Source organism: Pyrus communis, chromosome 16 (assembly GCF_963583255.1).
Source record: "Pyrus communis chromosome 16, drPyrComm1.1, whole genome shotgun sequence".
Taxonomy (NCBI): Eukaryota; Viridiplantae; Streptophyta; class Magnoliopsida; order Rosales; family Rosaceae; genus Pyrus; species Pyrus communis.
The window spans coordinates 6,536,465-6,557,367 of NC_084818.1; the positions used below are offsets into that span (position 1 = coordinate 6,536,465).

Consider the following 20,903-nt stretch of genomic DNA (forward strand, 5'->3'; position numbering starts at 1 on the left):
TCCAACGACCAACGAGTATACCAAAAGGCCCAATCAGAAAACGCAACGAAACCGCCACCATCAGCACCGTCCACTATACTCAAATCCAACGGCCCTAATTAAACCGAACATTCTCGACACCCTCCCACCAAAATTCGTAAGTTCCCGATACGAACATTCTAGAGAAGCCCTCCGTCCGTCCTACTATATAAACCCCCATTCACCACTCTTACTTCACCACCTGTGACTCCAAAAACCTTATCACCTCAAAAATATCTCAAAAGCTCTTCAATTTTCTCTGCGGTTCTTTGCTTGTTTGATTGATTCTCTGCGGTTGCAATGGCGGGAAAGGGAGAAGGTCCGGCGATCGGGATCGATCTCGGAACGACTTACTCGTGCGTCGGTGTTTGGCAGCACGATCGCGTGGAGATCATCGCCAACGATCAGGGCAACAGGACGACGCCGTCTTATGTGGCTTTTACTGACACCGAGAGGTTGATCGGCGATGCGGCCAAGAACCAGGTCGCGATGAACCCCGTCAACACCGTCTTCGGTAAGAATCGAAGTCCTTTCTTTACTTGCGAATTTTTAAATGTTATGATCTCTTTTTGCTTTGCATGTTAGGGTTTTTACTTCAATTTTGCTGTGTACTGCTTGATCTCTGCTTCAATGGCTGATTTTATTAATTTCACTGGCAAAATTTGCCGCTTGTCTAAATTTTGCTGTTTTTAGATTTCTATTTCTTGAATTTATGAGAAGAAATGAAAGAAAGTTCATTTTCTTTTAGAATTATTATCTTTTTGTATGATACCATACGGCGCACCATTCGTGTTTCGGCACAAATCTCTTCATGTTATGGTTGTTTAATTTGTGTGCCTTTAATCTTTTATATAGCGAATTAAAGAAAAGATGGATTTTTAATGTAAAAAGAAAATAAAAGAATAATTTTTATTGTTATTTTCAGGATTTGTTTAGTTAATACTTATAGACTATGACATATTATCATTGGTGGTCAGGGCTTTGTATTTTAATTAATGTGTTCAAAATTATACTTGGGTTTGTTTAATTGTTTATTCTGATTAGCCTTAATAATTTTAGCTTGATATTATACTTTGTTTAGTGTTGTGCATTTTTAATGAATTAGTGTTACTAAGCGAGCTTTGTTAATTTTTCAGATGCCAAGCGGTTGATTGGTAGGAGATTCTCTGACCCTTCTGTCCAGAGTGACATGAAGCTCTGGCCTTTCAAGGTCATTCCAGGACCCGGTGACAAGCCCATGATTGTTGTCACATACAAGGGCGAAGAAAAGCAGTTCGCTGCTGAAGAAATTTCCTCCATGGTTCTCATTAAGATGCGTGAGATTGCGGAGGCCTATCTGGGTTCATCTGTGAAGAACGCCGTTGTTACTGTTCCGGCTTACTTCAATGACTCTCAGCGTCAGGCTACCAAGGATGCCGGGGTCATTGCCGGCCTTAACGTGATGCGTATTATCAATGAGCCCACTGCTGCCGCTATTGCATATGGTCTTGACAAGAAGGCAACCAGTGTTGGTGAAAAAAATGTGTTGATTTTCGATCTTGGTGGAGGCACCTTTGATGTCTCTCTTCTCACCATTGAGGAGGGTATCTTTGAAGTGAAGGCAACTGCCGGAGACACCCACTTGGGAGGAGAAGATTTCGACAACAGAATGGTGAACCATTTTGTTCAAGAGTTCAAGAGGAAGCACAAGAAGGACATCACTGGAAACCCAAGAGCTCTTAGGAGGTTGAGAACTGCTTGTGAGAGGGCAAAGAGGACTCTCTCATCCACTGCTCAGACCACCATAGAGATTGATTCTTTGTACGAGGGTGTCGACTTCTACACGACCATTACCCGTGCTAGGTTCGAAGAGCTTAACATGGATCTCTTCAGGAAATGTATGGAGCCAGTTGAGAAGTGTTTAAGAGACGCAAAGATGGACAAGAGCTCTGTCCATGATGTTGTGCTTGTGGGCGGTTCTACTAGGATTCCGAAGGTGCAGCAGTTGTTGCAGGACTTCTTCAATGGAAAGGAGCTCTGCAAGAGTATCAACCCAGATGAGGCCGTTGCTTATGGTGCCTCTGTGCAGGCTGCGATCCTGAGCGGTGAGGGTAACGAGAAGGTTCAGGATTTGTTGCTTCTTGATGTCACTCCTCTGTCTCTCGGTTTGGAGACCGCTGGAGGTGTGATGACTGTTTTGATTCCGAGGAACACTACCATTCCAACCAAGAAGGAGCAAATCTTCTCTACCTACTCGGACAATCAGCCTGGTGTCTTGATCCAAGTATACGAGGGTGAAAGGACAAGAACCCGTGATAACAACTTGTTGGGCAAATTCGAGCTTTCCGGCATTCCTCCTGCTCCAAGGGGCGTTCCACAAATCACCGTCTGCTTTGACATTGATGCCAATGGTATTTTGAATGTCTCTGCCGAGGACAAGACTACAGGGCAGAAGAACAAGATTACCATCACCAATGACAAAGGAAGATTGTCCAAGGAGGAAATAGAGAAGATGGTTCAAGAGGCTGAGAAGTACAAGTCGGAAGATGAGGAGCATAAGAAGAAAGTGGACGCCAAGAATGCTCTGGAGAACTATGCCTACAACATGAGGAACACGATTAAGGATGACAAGATTGCCTCCAAGCTCGATGCAGCTGACAAGAAAAAGATAGAGGATACGATTGACCAGGCCATTCAGTGGCTTGACGGAAACCAGCTTGCTGAGGCCGACGAGTTTGAGGACAAGATGAAGGAGCTTGAGGGCATCTGCAACCCGATCATTGCCAAGATGTACCAAGGTGCTGGTGGTCCTGATGTCGGTGGCGGCATGGATGATGATGTTCCTCCTGCTAGTGGCAGCGGTGCTGGTCCCAAGATTGAAGAAGTCGATTAAGCTGGTTTTTGTCGATCCAAGTTGTGTGTTTTGAAGAAAGCGGTGGAGGTGAAGCTAGTTAAGTGTTGTTTTGTTTGTAGTAGTATGATTTGGGATTCAAGTTAAAAATCCAAGATCTCGGAAGTTTGGTGATCTTGGTCGTTTTGTTGAACATCGGATTGCTGTATTTGGCCAATGAAGCCTATTTTCTTTCTAATTTCTCTCATGGTTATATTGGTTGTCATGAGTTTCATCTGTACGCTTCACTTTTGACTCCAGCTAGTACATTCACCGGGCGCCCGTTACAAGTTTATTCTGTTTCCTGGCGAGATAAGTCGGTCGCAGAACTCCTCGAACTATAGGATTCATTAGAGAAACAAGTAATGCATAAATGATTTGGAACAGCCGAGAAATCTTTCTGCTATGCCTAGAAACATGTTTGTGCTAAACCACTGTGGCCTGAAACCTCCTTTGTAGCCTCCTCTTCCATTTCCACAAGTTGACAGTAGAATGTTTCAACGCCGCGCGCGCCTCTTCCTTCAAAGATGTATGCATCCGTCCATGATAACGGTATACAGCTGAGTTCAGAATGTTTCTGGTCCGACCTTTGCTCCTGTCAAAAAATTACAAGTTAATAAAAGATGGTCTACCTTTGCATTAGTATTTCAACTAAGCATGGCTGAAAAGGAAGAGTTTTGAGGAAAATGGGTTACCTTCCTTTAGCAGCAGCTTTGATGGTATTGAGTTGCCCTTGCCAATTGGAAGACAGTATACTCTGCAATTGTTTCTAGGTCAAGAGTCTCTTGTGCCAACAAAACCATGAAAAGTAAAATGGATTGAGAAAAACAGAGGGGATATCAATACCTTGCATTTCTCGGAAAAAATGTCGAGATGGTTGCCTTGTTGGCCTTCAGGCTTCAAGGGTTCCGCAGTTTGTTTCTTAGAATTCGATTTGGTTTATTTTGCCTTTTGAAACGTGAAACTCATATCATTTAGTTTATAAAATTTAGCAGAAAAATTTAACCTTTTTAGCATTACCCTTCTATAAAATTCAAAATTCACTTGACATTGTTTTAGGTTTGTTAATTTTTTATATGAGTTTGATTTGGATCACTCAGGCTAATCAATTCCTTTTATTTTATATATTTTTCTTTTAAATTTAATATTTTAATTATAAAATATTGACACATAATGGAGATTTATTATAAAATAGCATAATTTTATTGAGTATGTTGTCTTACATATATTTCACAAGGTGACCTATAAGTTTTAGAATAAAGAAAAATTCTACGAGTTAAATGAAACAAATTTCGAATTTCAGAACTTTACAAGAGTAAAATGAAATCAAATAGAGTTATAGGAGTGTAGCTAAAAAGTAAGGCCGAGATTTTCATTCCGGGTAGAGGACGACTTCCGAAAACGCTTTAAAAACTGGCAACGTATCTCAGCCGTCGAATTCGTACGTCGTACTCCTCCGCAAGTAAAAGCCAAAAGCTGATTAGAGAAGCCCAAATACCAGTAGGATATCCGAACTCCATCTCCTCGGTCTCCGACCGATAAGATCGGGCCATGGCTTCGGAGATATTCGAGCGTGACCGGCACTTGACGTTTCTGCAGATGATGTACCAGCTGCTGCCCTCCCCCTACCAGTCCCAAGAAATCAACCGCCTCACTCTCGCCTACTTCGTCATCTCCGGCCTCGACCTCCTCGCCGCCCCCGATCGCCTCGTACGTCGTTGTTTAGTCAATTCTCCTTGTTGAAGTTCCAATTTTAAATAAATGATTGAGAAAGTTGCGATCTTTGATTTGGTAGCTTGACAAGGAAGCAGTTGCCAATTGGGTTCTGTCACTGCAAGCTCACCCGAGAAGCAAATCCGAATTGAACAATGGTAAAGGGGAAAATTTGATTTTGAGTTAGAATTCGGTAGGATCGATTGGAATTGCATTGAATTTTCTTTCGTTTAAGTGTGAATTCTAGTTTAAATCAATAAAAATTTGATCCCTTGATTTGTTGTAGGACAATTTCATGGTTTTTATGGTTCCAGAGCTGCTCAATTTCCTCAAGAGGTTAATGACAATGGGGTATGAAGCAACGAACTAGTTTATGTATTGTATTAGCTGAACTGTATTTTGGGTTTTAACCGGTTCCGGTAATTTAAGCATATATGATTTACTTTTTCCTGTTTCCTGTTAGTAATTGTTTAGTATGATCTTCGTGTAGGCTTTGAGTTGCAGTGTCAGTAACTTGGCCAGTACGTATTGTGCCGTGGCTATACTTAAAATCATCGGCTATGACTTGTCCAGTATTGACTCCGAGTCGATACTGATGTCAATGAGAAATCTTCAGCAGCCTGATGGAAGGTATTGTGGTTTACATGAAAACTTACAGCCATTTCTTAGGGGATATTATGAGGTAGCTGGACCAATTTCCTGATATTTTCGACTGATTTTGGCAGTTTTATGCCTATACATACAGGGGCCGAGACTGATCTTAGATTCATCTATTGTGCTGGTAAGATGGTGAAACCTTTTATTTACGTACCTTTTATGCCGTTTAATTCAATATACTTGAAAATGTAGCATCAATTTAGCTGATTGATGTACCAGCGGCTATTTGTCATATGTTGGGAAATTGGAGTGGCATGGACAAGGAGAAAGCCAAGGAGTACATATTAAATTGCCAGGTCTGTATGGCAAATGAAATCATCCTTGCAGAATTATATTTTCCATTTGATCAGTAAATCTCCAAATTCTAGACATCACTGCATGGATATATAACCAAATTTTGTAAACCAAATGGTATGGACGTTGATGATTGGATTATTACTTAAATGTTGATTAACGTGCTTATTTCCTATGGGACACATCATTTTGTTTTGCAAATTTAGTTTAGAAATTTGGTCTCCCTAGCATTACCCATATACTTATACAGAAGTGGCCTTGTTCTTTCAGTCATATGACGGAGGTTTTGGGTTGACTCCTGGTTCAGAATCTCATGGTGAGTTCTTTTTACAGTCAATGTGATCCATTTTGTAAGAATGTGTTAGTTGTACTTATTTAACAATTATGAAGTGTCCCAATTTTTTTCCGATTTCCTGACCGGTTGCGTGCTTGTTAATATTTTATTGTATTTTGTATTTTCTTTTCGGCACAAAAAAGTTTAGGGGGAGGGAAGGAGGCTACCCCATCCATACCAGTTGCTTGTTTGTTAATATATTACTCGGTTTTTATTTTGTATTTACTAAAGAGGAAAAAAGTGTAATTTCTTCTTGCACTGGCTCATATGTTGTAAATTCAAAAGGTTTGAAATTCTTTTTCTCCAATGATACAATATCCACTTTGGTGACACAGGCGGTGCAACATATTGTGGTGTTATATCTCTCCGGTTAATGGGATTCATTGAAGATGATATTCTCTCTAAAGATGCAGAGTCTTCCATAATAAATGTGCCATTGCTGCTGGATTGGTGCTTGCAGGTTTATTTCCTCACCTAATCTCTTCAAGCATGACCAGTTCCCGAACTTTGCATCTGAAACAATGGTCCCGAGCTTTGCATTCTGATAAGCAATTTTAGGTTCTCATCCCATAATAAAGATTTCTCTCATTTTTTTTGTACAACTGCAGCGGCAGGCAGCTGATGGTGGATTTCAGGGTAGACCCAACAAGCATAGTGATACATGTTACGCGTTCTGGTAGGTGGACGAACGTCCTTTGGCAGTTTCACACCGTGTTTGAAATTTCGTACCTTGACAATGGACATTTGCTTGTGCAGGATTGCATCAGTTTTGAAGGTTTTAGGGGGCCACAAATTCATTGACAAGAAAGCCTTACATGGTTTTTTGCTGACTTGTCAGTCCGAGGTGCCTTACCTCATCTTTCCTCATATTAACGTATGATACGATAGGGGAGAATGTGAAGTTTCATTCAGATTTGTCATGGAAAATCTGTTATTACTTCAGTCATGCATGCAAATTTATGATTTTATTTGATTAATCTCCATAAACATAGATCCTTTGGCTATGATGATAGAAACTAGGAACACATTTGGATATAAGTGCAAGTCCTTGTTCTTAGGAAAAAAGAACGGACCAATAAAGTACAGACAGTATAAATTTCTTTGTGCTTAATTTCTTCGGCAACAGCATCTTTTGTAAACGTGAGGAATGCATGTATTGCTCCTGACTCCTGACTTTGATGTTTTGTCTTTGTGCTTTCATCAGTACGGTGGTTTCAGCAAGTTTCCGGGGGATTATCCAGATCTCTATCACTCCTACTACGGGTTCACCGCATTCAGCCTCTTGGAAGAACCCGGCCTGAAACCACTCTCTGTTGAGCTGGGAATGTCTGCCATTGCTGCCATTGGAATCTGAGCTGATAATTTTTCATATACGTTGGCTCTGTATTTGTTTATTTATTTTTGGGTGCTTTTCCATGTATTCATTCGTGTTCTTCATAAATATAATTAAATTTCCCCCCATTCATTATACTGCAAGTTCTATACAAATCAATGTTTTAAAAGGCAAAGGCGTAGGCGGGGCATTTTATGGATAGCCCCGCCTATGCGAAAGTCTTGAGGCATGAGGCAAAGCCTTATTGGAACTAAATTTTTAGTATATATTGTATATTGTATATAATATAAAACTTTGTGAAACAAATTAATCAACAATCATACGAGCAATCAAACTGAGTAGTATTAAAATTAGAATTTGAAACAAATTGTGATGGTGTGAATAATTTTGAAACAGATTGAGGGATGAGATTGGGGTAAAATTGAAATATGCCATGGGGAGAATTTAGGATTTGAGGAATTGCGAAATTGGGAAATTGGGGATTGAATTGGGGAATTGGGGATTGGGTGAAGACTTAGGGCTGGTTTGGTATTGATGTGCTTTGAAAAAAAGCTGCTATGAGAATAAGCGGCTGTGCTGTGAGAATAAGCGGCTGTGAAATAAAGCCAGCAAAGTGTTTGGTAAACTTTTTTGTAAAAGTGCTTTTGGAAACAAAAAACAGTATCATAGTGTTTGGTAAACTTTTTTGTAAAACAGCTGTGACTGTGTGAAATGACCAAAAATGGTATATTACTAGATGTGCTATTAATTTAATTTTCTTAACAAATAAAAGTGAATTACTAAATATATTTTATTTTTAGAAGAAAAATATTTATAAACTTTATCTTAAATATTAATTAGTATGACAAACTACTTTAATAGAAATATTTTAGAGTGAATATCATTAGTACAATATTGTTAATGTACTTGAAAGTAGTCTCAGTCAGTGCTAAATGTGGCTTCCATGCAACCCCGAAATGAGTCCGCCATCATCAATTTGGCAGATAATCATACAATTAAATAAATAGAAGACATTGTTGTAAAATCGACGGTGTAATTTATAATCAAACAAAAAAAGAACGAGACCTAAATTTTGAACTATAAAAAAAAAAAAAATTCAACACGTTATTCAAAAACAATTAAAAAGTAACACATCCAAGATTAACGACACCAACCGTCACTAAGAGTAAAAGTCGCATTCTGACTCCTCCCCCACCTACCACAGAAACCCCAAACAAAACCTCCCAAACCTTGTCATCTCCGCCACTCCGCACCCGCCGGCTCAACCATGAACTCCTCCTCCACTCTCGCTTCCTCCTCCTTCTCTACATCCTCATCTCTCTTCCAATACAAACTCATTCCCAGTAAACCAACCCAACCTTCCCTTCTCCGTTTTGACCCTCCCCATTCCCACAATTCCCACAATGTCCCTGCCCTCAAAGTCACAGCCTCCTCCGCCGCCCACCACCACCGACCCCTCCTCCCAGGTAACACCCACAACAACCCAAGCCCGATTCTTCAAACTCTTAAACATTACGCCAAAACCGCCATTCTCATCGGAGTCACCGCCGCCGTGTTCACCACCAAATCATCGACTTTGCTCGCCATAGCCGAACCTCCGCCGACATTGACCGAAGAAGCGCCGACCCAGGTCACAGATAACGAGAACAACCAATCCTCATCGCCATTGTCCGACTTCCTGGGTTCGAATTCGGAAGCCATCGGTGCCCTGAAATCGCTTCTGCAGCAGAAGCTCGAAAACGGCGAGGACGACGAGGCGCTCAAGATCCTGCAGCGCTTGGTCGAGGCGCAGCCGTCCAATACCGAGTGGAAGTTCATGATGGAACGAGAGAACGAGAGAACGAGAGAGAGCCTGAGGTTCGGGTTATGCGAGAGAGCTCTGAGGTGAAGAGCGTGCGAGAGAGTTCTGGAGAAGGGAAAGGCGAGAGCGTCGGTGAAGGGAAAGTCGAGGGCAGTTTTGGGTTATGGTATATTTCATTAAACGTGGACACTGTTCACCCGTGTGTGGGTGAAAATAAGCTGCTTTTGGAAGCTGCAAATTGCAGCTTCTTGTCATCTCTTGGTTTTGGGCTTTTTTTCACCCTCAACTTTGAAACAAAGCTGCTTTTCAAAGTTTACCAAACACCAAAAATTTTCATAGCTTTTTTTCATAGTAGCTTTTTTTTTAAGCACCTCAATCCCAAACAGGCCCTTAGCCAAAACGGGTCTTTTTGGGCCAAAGTCCAAAAAAAAAAAAAACCTATCTTTTTTCTTCTTTGTGAAAACGTCATCGCAACACAACATTGAGCCATCCCAACCTTCAACTTCGAGGGTCCTAGAAAATTTCAAGCAAGAATTCGAATCGATGAAGAGATCTGGGAACGCCCAGCAAAACGCCTCAGGCACGCCTCGACCATGTCTAGGTGAGTTTAAGTCTTTTTCCATTGATAGAGGCATTTCTATCACCGTCACCACCTCACCTCCAACGGCGCCTAGGTGCATTTTTAAGGGTAGTATTATCCACATACTTATTTTTACCTCCAACACACCCCTTTCAATTTTCAACATGCAGTGGGTGGTAAATTTATTTTTCGAAGTGACTTGGTCTTTATCAATCATCATCTCACGTTTTTAACTTTCTATCGACTAAGTCTTTATGTTCATTAGTTTCATTAGTTGAACCATAAAGTTGTGAAATCAAAATTCACTGCTCTACTTGTTTTCCCTCCATTCGTCTTTGATTTGTTTTATTCGAATACCTAATAAAAAGAGAGTAGTATATGAAATGAAAAAAAAAAAAAAGGGTAAATTTTTTTCTTGATCTCTGTGATGAGACACTACTTTTAAATCGATCCCTGTGGTGAAGTTTGTTATCAATCATAATCCAAATTGAAATTTCTGTCAAAATCTCATCCACATGCAGGGGTAAAATGGTCATTCCATTCTTTTTTCTTTTCTTTTTGGTAATTCCACTTTTTTATGATTAACCAAAAAAAAGAAGGATTTAGATCTTGAATTTGGACTCTTGACTCTCTTGAAATAAGAAAGTCTGATAATATGAACCTTGTAATTTTATTGTTTATTTATTCTTTTATTGTAGTTCTAAAAGTTTTTAAAATAAAAAAATGTATGACCATATGGCGCTTTACGATTGGTTGATGGAACAATAGTAACAAAAATAACAATTTTGCCCCTACAAATGACAGAAGAATAAGGAAAAATCCAATTTGAACTATGTTTGATAATGAATTTCATCACAGAATTACAATTAATAGATTTTTCACCACATGGGGTCTATTTAAAAGTAGAATATTACCACAAGGATCACAAAAAAAATTTGGCCCCAAAAAAAGAAAAAGAAAAAGTAGAGTGCAAAAGATTAATTTCTTGTAAAAAATAAATAAAAGGGTGATGGCGGAGAGATTAATAATTTGGTCTAGTTTTATACTTCTTGTGTTGGGTGATTAAAAAGATAGATATAATAAAATATAGAACTGGTTCCAAGGCAGATTATTTCTAAGGTAAGATTTTCTTGCTAAGATAAGGATTGTAGCAATGAATTAAGATTATGTCATTTAAGGAAGGGGTGTGGTATCCACACATCCCATTTTACTTCTCACACATCCTTTGTTAATTTCTATCTTTTGATTTTTTTTCAATTCATCTGATCCGACGGTTGAAAATTAGAAGAGTGTGTGAGAAGTAAAAAAAGGTGTCTGGATATCACATCTCTTAAGGAAATGAGAAAGTGAATGAATCAACATAAAAGTAGAAGAAGGGGAAACTCATACTTTTTCGATTTCATGTGTTAGCAAGCACGCATGAAAATTAAAAAAAAATTAATTCTCCTAATCATATTTTAGTAAACGTAAAAAGTTTGAGAACCAAATGATGAATAAATACGTGTGATTTTTTTCTTCGTATTTGAGTGCGTATACATTGGAGGGTCATGATTTAAGCCACGAATCTGTCAGCACAGAAGATTACAAAGGGGACAGTAAAAAAGCAAGAGTTGCACCTTTCGGCAAATTCCCACAAGTAACCTTCACGGGGCAATTTGCTTCTCTTTGTTGTTTGGGAAAATGCCCAAGGACATCACCTCACAGGTGGTAAGGTAATGCTTTCTTAATTGGTTACTTGTCATGTTACTTGCTAATTCTATGTTTTTTTAGCTGAAAAAGGGTAAATCCGTGTGTAATCTTATCCACATTTGTAGTAAGATATTGAACTAGACCTAGAAATTGAGACTGACCAAAACAAGTGGCATAAACATGCCAGAAAACATTGGATGGCAACAATGAGTGTTCAAAGGGTGGGAATGACTTCTACGAAACGAGATATCTCTGCGATGGGGAATGGCTTACATACAATTTTTAGGCCCTTTACAATAGGATAGAAAAAGTGATGGTGATACCAATATATTGAATTTGTTGATGTACAAAATCGGCGAGGATTTTGGTACAACAGAATGTGTCAAATTTGTGACCTTCGCTAGGTTGCTCTGGTCATTAGTGTGGATAAGTATGTAAATGAATAGAGACAGGGAAGCAAACAACACAAGATGTACGTGGTTCACCCAGATTGGCTACGTCCATGGAGTAGAGGAGTTCTCATTAGTTGTGAAGGGTTTACACAAATACATAGGTTCAAGCTCTCTTTTAGTGAGTTCTAGTGAATAGTTTAGTACAAATGACACTAGGGATTATTGTGGGAGAATGATCGCCTTTTATAGAAGAGAGTTTTTAGCTTTGTTCTGTCATTGACACGTGTCGTGTTGTGATTGGCCTCTGATATCAACACGTGTCGCACTGTGATTGACTTCTGATACCGACATTTGTTGTGTTGTGATTGGCCTCCTGGTTGGAGGAAAAGTCTTGTGGGTCCTTGACGGTATGCTATTGATCGGTGCTTAGTAGTTTCGGGATTGTTCAAGTATGGTACAAACAGAATTCATATAGGAATCACACTTCTACAGTGGGTCGGAAAATTTGAATGTGATACCAATTTATTGAACTCATGAGTTCAATATATCAAACTCAGAGTCCAATATATCAAACTTAAGAGTGTAGTACTAATATATTGAACTCACACTAATGTAGCAGTCATGTTTAGAAATTAAACGCAAAATACCTAATTCCTATATATATGTATCACACTCACTTAAACCATTGTGGATGGCCTTACCATGTATATTTTTGGGTAAAAATACGATGTTAGGTGTTCAAAGTTTCTCACATTCATTATATTATTGGTCCAAACCACTAAGGTGGTGTCTTAAAGATGCATGTAGATCTCACTCCATTGTAGCGGTATATTAAGCAACCGCGTGTTGCGAAGTCTATCATTTTATTGTGATGATATTTCAGGTAATTACATATTAGTATATTGTATAGTTAGCTTGAAATGCTGACACATTTTTACGTGGAGGAAGACAAGAACACCAGTTCTGTAGCATCATCACTCACAAGAATATTACAGGTATGAGACAACTCAGGGAGGGAAGGAGTAGGATTCTCTCCCTTTTTTTCTCCTCTTCTATTTGAGCAATCATGGTTAAACTACGTCAATATTTTATATTAATTTTTTATATAAAAATAAAGATAAAATTGAGAATGTAAAAAGAAATGAGAGAATGTCTCGTCAAATATGAGGACTAAATAAAACAAAAGAACTTCACAGTCAGAGGTACCCCACTTACAGAAAACCCCATCTCTCACCATCATGTTCCTGAAAATATGTCCCCCCCCACCCCACTAAAACTCATTACATTCCAGGGTTTTCTACATTAATCTCTATTACTAATCAAATTTAACAAACTATCCAAAAATATAATTAAAAAAACAAAAAAAATCATAAAAAGATTGGTTCAGGAAAACTCTAATGTAAATTGGGTTTCCTCCCAATTGTTGATCTGGGAAGAACCTGTGAAGTGCTTGATGAATGGCACTCTTCTTTGTTCTTGTCAATAATTATTGTGATAAAAGAACCATCTTCCTCAACATTTCCATCAGTTTTCTGAGCTTCTTCCTTCAACTTTGCTCTAAGTTTCTCCTCAGCCATCTGCAAGAACTTGAATTTTGGAGGAGGAGAGGACCTCAGCCTGTTGAATTCTGCATCAGTTTTTGACTCAAAGTGTGGGTTGAATCCCTGCTGAGGAGTGAGAGGAGGTGTGAAAAGTGTTGGAGAACCAAGAGGTGTCAGATATGGAGTCTCAAATCCCACAAGCAAATCACTCAGACTCTTACTCCTAGAACCCTTCTGGCTCCTCCCCCCACCATCCTCTGACTGTTGCTCCAAATCCTCCCTTGTTTCCTCCACAATTGTGAATAGATGCCTTGGGGGGGCCCCACCAGAATTCTGCAGCCTCATGAGCTCAGCATCCAAATCATCCTCCTCATACGATTTGCGCACCAGATTGTTGCTGTTGCATGGCTCATGGACAAGGGTTTCTGACATTCTCAATGAGGCACAGATATCTGTGGGGTTTTGAGAGGAAGTGCAAGTGCTTCTTCTCCGGCAGAACATGTAGAAGATTTCCTTCTGTGGGCTGCTGCTGTAGCCATTGTCAATCTCTCTGTTGGTAAACCTCTTCTTCCACCACAGTAAATAGTAAAGCTCTGCAATCAGAGCTAAGAAAAGGCATCCAAAAACCACACTTAACCCAAGTCCCACACTGCTCAAAGATTTCATCTTTGTCATCAAATCTCATCAGAAAGCTACTGATTTCACATCAATACTACCCCAAAAAATAAAAATAAAAAGCAGGCTCAAATTAACCACAGTTAATTTTGGGAATTGCCCAATTCACCAGAAACTCATGAAACTAAAGGGAAAGGTTAATTTTCTGGGAATTTCTGAAGAAGTTCCAAACTTTTCCATGAACACAGGAGAAACCCAAAAACCCAGATAGTAGGAACTCAGTAACTAAACACTCCTTACCTTGCTTGCTACTTTAGGGGAAAATAAAATTGCCCAAATGCCCAATGGCTAAAAACTCTCTCAAAGGCTTTATTTTTTCTGAGAAAATCACCCTTTAAATCATGAAGCATGATGACAAAAGTGCTTTTGAAACCCACTAATACAATTTGCCCACCCGGACGTGGACAATCACAGAAAATTGGCAAATTGCAGGGGATTAAAACAAAGAAATTACAAACAAAATAACTGGGAAGCTCTGCAAAAACAGCAGTAAAAATGCAGAGGAAGAGAGTCGGAAAATAGGCAAATATGGGCCGAGAGGAGAGGAGAGGAGTGGCGTTGTTCGAGGGAAATTTCACATGGTAACACAAAGACAAAGAAAGTGACTTGTCGTTTTTTGTTAGATGCTAAATCTGCTCACGGGAAAAGCAGCTTTTTTCATATCTCAATTTGCAAAATTCGGGGAAAACACTGCAATATTATTTATATAGAGCAAAACTGGCTGTGTGATTGATTCTGTCTTTGACTCTGACTCCAAGGCCAAGTAGTTGTGATTAAATCAGAACTTGGTTAACGGTTCAATAATTAGCGGGGCTTGCAGGAGATTAATCTTCTGACAAATGCATATACCCTTTCCTCTTTTCAAGAACATAAATTATTCTCAAGTCCAACTCCATATGCGTCCTAGGAAAAGAAGCCTCTACGTTGCGTTGTATTATTAAATTAGTAAGTTATTTTTATATTAGAGAGTATTAAAATATGGGTTTGATTCAATTAGACTATTTTGTGTTTATCTTCTACAATTGTCACTGTCACTTAGAAATGTTGTTTTGCACTCTTTCATACGTATTGCTTCTAATCTGTTATGAAAAAGAATTACATGCGATCTTTTTAGAGTGCTAGTGCTAATAATACCAGTATCTTAACTGATGGTCATGGACTAATGCTTGTCGAGATTCGTCATGCAGGTAGCTTCGTCACGGCAGTTTCTCTCTTAGGGGAAAGACTCGCAGAGGCATTTCAGCATTTTTCTAGTCATCATCATGTGATTCACCAACGTAATAAATCAACCATTATTTTTAGTGGTTTTTTTTTTTTTTGGGGTGGGGGGTGGGGGGGGGGGGGTATTTCTATAAGTAGACACATTATTTTCAGTATTTAATGGAGGTAAAAAAACTCATGAATATATGTAACATTCCAAAATACTTACATGTGATGTAACAGTTATATAAAGGATGATATTAGGGAAACTAAATTTTTAGGACATTTTTTAGAGATCACACGATGTGATAATTGATAGTTAGGCTATTTTTAAATGATTTAAAGAAGAAGTAAAACCATTAACAGGTACATATTATGTGGTTTACAATTACAAAACAAGGTCTAAAAATTTACTCTCAAACATTTTTGTTATATGAATTGGGGACTAACTACATCTTTTAACCAATTATGGCACCCTGGAAGCTGGATTTACCAGGACTCTTGTTTTAACCATTTTTTTATGTTTTGGGTTGATGACCTACAAATTGGGGGCCCGTTTTATTGCAGCATCCTATTCAAACCCATAGAAACAGCCCAACATAAAGCTCAATTGAGCATTCACCAATTTGGATGAGGATTCTCTATCCTTCTATTCTCATCCTTTTCCATCCCCTCCTCTCATATATTGTTTTTTGTCTTATTATTTCTATATAAAAATCAATATAAAATGTTGACGTGGCTTAACCGTGACCATTCAAATAAGGCATGGAAGGGTAGAGAGTTTAGGAGGGTAGATAATCCTCCCCCTACCAATTTTCCTGGCTCTATCATTACATCAATAATAAGACAACCTCACTGTCACATCCTATAGCTTAGATCACATAACTACAATGATGGGATGGTCCAGTAGTTGGGAATCAATTTTAAGCCCGTATTTCATGCGACACGCTATGAGTTCGATTCTTGTCGCTGGTGAATCGTACGATGACGGCCAGAGAGAAGCTGAAATGCTTAAAAAGAAAAAACTATTGGCTCTTAAGGGCTCAGAAAAACTTGAATAATGGTGTCCAACTACGTCATCTATTAGGGCATCCTCACATCCTATATTTTGTTTCTATTTAACTATACATCATGCTAAACCATGCAATTTTTTTTAACAAACGATATTATCTACAACTGTGCCTTTTTTTTTTGTTGTTGCAAAATTCTTGACCATCATAAGACCATTCCGGCTCACCGAACCCCGAAACTCTACAAATGTTGAACGACTACCGTCTACGGCGTTGCACTGGCCCGACAAACCGGGCAAGTCGGATGAGAATAGAGCCACATGTTAATGCATGGAACGTGAAACGAGTGGTTGCACTCCGGCAAGGTACGATAATTTTCGCCTTCTTCGTACGCGCCTAGGCACACGGCACACGGCACACGTGCCATCTCCGACCAACTCTAGGCCCACAACCTTTCGACACTTCTGTTGGGCCAAATTGGTTTGGGCTTCCAAGCTGCTTACTGCCAGGGCCTCATGCTGTCATGCATTACAGGACCCGCACGACGCCGTGTCAGTTCTTCTTGGGGGATTTTCCGGCCACTGAAACATACACCAATGCAGATCATCGCAAGCCCACACAGGCCGAAAGCAAGTAGAAAATCCAAGGGTTCAGACGTTAACAAGAAATTCATGGTAAAAATTGGAGCTTCAACTTTGAGGCGGGCTATGAAATGGCTAAAATGGCCATTGGAATTATATAGAGTAGGCGATTATAACAAGGGTACCATTGTCTTATTCTGTGCCTAATTTGGTCGCTAAGCACAAAAAATTAACGTCGAGTCCTATGCAGAAAATTGTATTAAGGAAGTTCATCCATCTAACACTAGCTGTTTTCACTTCTTGGGTTATTCGCTTTTTAATTTTTATACGTTATGAATACAATGACATATTTACACAGAGAGGTGATAGATTTGGAGTACGTCACACATAATGAGTAACCGTAATCATTTGGTTAGAAATTTTATTGATGAGAATCAAACATAAGGCATTCTACTTAAAAGTAATATATATATATATATATATATATATATCATGATTTGTGTGTTAAGTGAAATTTTCAATTAAGTATTAATCAGTTAATAAGACATTACCTGCTTGTTTGGACTTACCTCACAATGTTTTTAAGGGAAGTTGAGGTTCTACTATGAAATTAGTTGACAGCAAGTAGTTTGATTTCTTATAAGTCAATTCAAGGGGCATCCTCCTATCAATGTGAAATTCATTTTCAGCATAGCCTTTCATGTGGGGCGAACTTTTTTGTATTTTGTATTAATATTTTATGTATTTTTTATTAGTGGTTGACGTCAGCCTTGCGTCACTGCACTTGAGCTTGTGGATTTCCGCCTGATGGAGAGCCCGAGCTCGCCTAGAGCCCAATCGATTGGACTGGGCTAGAGCCAATTGTTGGGGGATTGGGGCATTAAACAGCTCATCACCAAGTGGATTGCTCAACGCTGGAAGTTCTCTAATACCATGAACAAGTTGAAGTTTCACTATAAAATCAATTGGTAATATGGAGAGTAGGTAAATTTCTCATAAGCCCATGAAATGTCTCTCATCTCACCAATGCAGGATTCATTCTCAATAGTTTCTCATAATCTGAATCGATTATTTTTTTAGTCATCATCGAAAACTTATTCCTGTAATATTTCAGTCAAACCAAAATTTTAGTCATCTCTTGTGACAACTAAACAGGCGAACATTTTACTAAACATAATATTGTTGATAAACAGTAAAAGTTTAGAACAATAATTAAGTGGCTTAATGAATTTTTATAAGTATAATATTTGAACGAGTCTATTAACGACTCAAACGAAATCAAAGTGTGAAGTGAGCTCAATTAACTAGTTAATGCTGTATTAACACACCAAATTTGTTAGGGTTTATCCTAATATCGAACTCCAAATTCCCCCTGTATCAACCACTCTTATCTCCTTTTAGTCAATGATTATTGATAAGATTCTCAATTAAATAACATCCATTGGTGTCAATTCAATAATTACACACCCAATGTGGATTAAACAAGGGCCGAGATACGGCCTCCACAGAAAAAACGTATCGACTGATGGGAAGGTGTTATCCATGACAAAAATGACAGCTTCTTTCTTTCTTTTCCTTTGGTAACATGGAGCATAAACAATCATATTTCTTCTTGGCCGGATGTTTGAGTGCTTGTAATTAGGCTGTTTAGTGGAGGGTTAATGAACCTTACAACCCCAGTTCGAATATAATATAATATTAAACAATTGATTAATGATATTCTAATTTGTTCAGTGTTGTTTAATCTTTTACTGAGTGAACTTCTGGAGATTAGATTAATACAACGACGAATGTGTCGACTACATCTAGAGCTACAATCACAATGAATTTAGATCTGCTGCATAAAGTGAAAAGACTTGGCTAAACCAAAAACCATCAACATCATTAAACACAGTTTAGACTACATATTCTCACAACCAGAGAGATTAAAAACTCGCACAACAAACATATTGAGTGGCTACCGTTGAATATATCTCTTACATTGAAAGTTGGGAAACAATATCGGTGTGGTTAGTACCCGTCTCTTTGAATATTTGACATGGTATTATAGCAAGTTTGATTGTGGATCTTTGTTGTGCCATGACCGATTTACCACATTTAATGTAAGACCATGCTTCCACGCTTAATGATCGAGGATGGATTGATTTCATGTGTAGCCCATTATATAGTGTTCCCACATGGGAGTGTGTCGAATATGTCGCACATGGAAAAATTAAAAAAATAAAATACAATATATAAGTGTATAATTTCACTCTTAATACAACTAAAGCCTTTGGTGTAAAACCCCCGCACGTACCATCTTATGCAAGGATTGTAGGTGGCAAGATGCTGAATATCTGACAGCTACAACTTATTTCGATCGAAGATTTGTTCAAAGTGCAAGCTATTTGTTTCCTATGAATATGAGCGACTTTTAAACTCACTAAAATAATCAGGCAAGACTCAAGAGTATAATTAAGAGTAGACGAGTGGATGTCTCTTTGAAAATTTGACAACCACAACTTATTTCGATCAAAGATTGGTTCAAAGTGCAAGCTCCAAGATGAACGGTTTTAAAGGCACAAGTAATCAGATGGTGATGAGAGCCAACAGGTGCTATCAGGTACCGTTTGGTACGTGGGATGAGATGGAACGTAATGGGACGAGGCGTTCCGTCTCACGTTTGGTGTGCCAATTTGACTGGGACGAGTCGTCCCGTGAAACAAATTTTAATCATTTTTTGGTTCCACCTTACCCCTCTGGAACAACTTGTTCCAGCCCATGGGACACAGTTTTATAATTTTTTTGGACAACAATACCCCTCCTCTTTTTCATTAATTCCACTGTCTACCCTCTCTCTCTCTCGTAGCCTCCCTTTCTTCAAACTCAATCCCAGCAAACCCATTCGAACCCAAACCCAGCTTGATGAGATGCTCTCACGGCGGCGCTTTCCTGAAAGCCCTCAAACCACACCATTTGAATGTCCTCGAATATCCATTGGAGCCAAATTCAAACAACCCATTTTCTAATTCTCCGCAAGTGTAACTGCAACTCCATCTGAAATCAAGCAAGGTTTCAGAAGAGCTTTTTTTGCTCCTTGGCCTCAGAAGCTTCGTTACCCTCCCTCTCTCATGTAGCCTCCTCCTTCACCACAAACCTAGGAACCCAACTATGGCTAACCCAAACCCGGTTAAATCGCATAGCAAAAAGGAGACCATGGCTGCCAGTTCAGTCCCTTCAAGCTCCACCTTCTTCTCCGGCACCGTCACCTCCGCGCTCCACCTTCTTCTCCGACGCTTCGACGAAGCCTCTGTAAATTGAAAAAAAACAATTTGGGATTTTTCTGTGTTTGGTTTGAAGAGAAAGAAATTAAAAGAAGAGAAATATGGGTTTGAATTGAAGACGAAGAAAATGAAATGAAGAGAAAGTTGTGAACACGAAAAATTCCTGAAACAAGAAACAAGAATACGTGCACAAAATAATATTTTTGTGTTTAATGATTTTGGGGTTACGATCTCTCTCAAATTTGGTCCTCTGATTCTATCTTCGTAGGGTGTAGGTTTGTGGATGAGTTGTTGATCCAAAGGGCCGTCGGGGCTTGATTCTAAGGATGAACAGTTGATGAACGGATCTTCAAGGGGCGTTGGGCTTGATCTTGAAGAATGGGTGTATGGGTTTGTTGAGGTTGTTGATCCAAAGGGCCGTTGGGGCTTGATCTTAGGATGAACAGTTGATGAATGGATCTTCAAGGGGCGTTGGGCTTGATCTTGATGAATGGGTGTATGGATTTCTTCAAGGGCTTTTGGGCTTGATCTTGAAGGTTGATGGATGAGCAGATCTTCAAGGGCTTTTGGGCTTAGTCTTGAAGAACGATTGGATGTGTGGATTTGTTGAGGTTGTTGATCCAAAGGGCCGTTGGGGCTTGATCTTAGGATGAACGGATGATGAATGATGAACACTTTCTTCAAGGGGTCGTCGGAGCTTGATCTTGAGTTGGTGGGAGTTCTTCAAGGGCCGTTAGGGCTTGATCTTGAAGGAGGATTTGACGAAGAACGAAGAGTGCTTTCTTGATCATTCGGGATTTTCTTGAGAGTTTTAGAACTTTAAGGCTTCAAGGTTTTGGTCCCCTTGGTGATATCAATTCCTCTTGATGGAGAAGCCTATTTATAGGCTTTGAGAGTGAATCACCACCATTCATTTTTTTGGTGAAGTGAGTGGAGGTTGTAGGTGAAGTAAG

The 20,903-nt window shown here is 39.2% G+C and overlaps 4 protein-coding genes across 4 annotated transcripts; 3 read left to right on the plus strand and 1 right to left on the minus strand.

The window, feature by feature from the left end:
- Nucleotides 1-208: 208 nt before the first annotated feature.
- On the plus strand, nucleotides 209-3,105 carry LOC137720057 (heat shock cognate 70 kDa protein 2). The gene is made up of 2 exons (XM_068459061.1): nucleotides 209-532; nucleotides 1,155-3,105. Exons 1-2 carry the CDS (start codon nucleotides 319-321, stop codon nucleotides 2,888-2,890), a joined length of 1,950 nt encoding a protein of 649 aa, XP_068315162.1. The 5' UTR covers nucleotides 209-318; the 3' UTR covers nucleotides 2,891-3,105.
- Nucleotides 3,106-4,253: 1,148 nt separating this feature from the next.
- LOC137720869 (geranylgeranyl transferase type-1 subunit beta-like) lies at nucleotides 4,254-7,536 on the plus strand. The gene is made up of 11 exons (XM_068459980.1): nucleotides 4,254-4,597; nucleotides 4,683-4,758; nucleotides 4,887-4,951; nucleotides 5,091-5,230; nucleotides 5,326-5,381; nucleotides 5,477-5,553; nucleotides 5,822-5,867; nucleotides 6,221-6,345; nucleotides 6,494-6,561; nucleotides 6,642-6,729; nucleotides 7,090-7,536. Exons 1-11 carry the CDS (start codon nucleotides 4,439-4,441, stop codon nucleotides 7,237-7,239), a joined length of 1,050 nt encoding a protein of 349 aa, XP_068316081.1. The 5' UTR covers nucleotides 4,254-4,438; the 3' UTR covers nucleotides 7,240-7,536.
- An 842-nt stretch (nucleotides 7,537-8,378) lies between these two features.
- LOC137719706 (protein SLOW GREEN 1, chloroplastic-like) lies at nucleotides 8,379-9,106 on the plus strand. The gene has a single exon (XM_068458746.1). The coding sequence runs from the start codon at nucleotides 8,486-8,488 to the stop codon at nucleotides 9,104-9,106; it is 621 nt and encodes a 206-aa protein (XP_068314847.1). The 5' UTR covers nucleotides 8,379-8,485.
- Nucleotides 9,107-13,074: 3,968 nt separating this feature from the next.
- Nucleotides 13,075-13,887, minus strand: LOC137719707 (uncharacterized). The gene has a single exon (XM_068458747.1). It carries the CDS (start codon nucleotides 13,885-13,887, stop codon nucleotides 13,075-13,077), a length of 813 nt encoding a protein of 270 aa, XP_068314848.1.
- Between the last annotated feature and the right edge of the window lie 7,016 nt (nucleotides 13,888-20,903).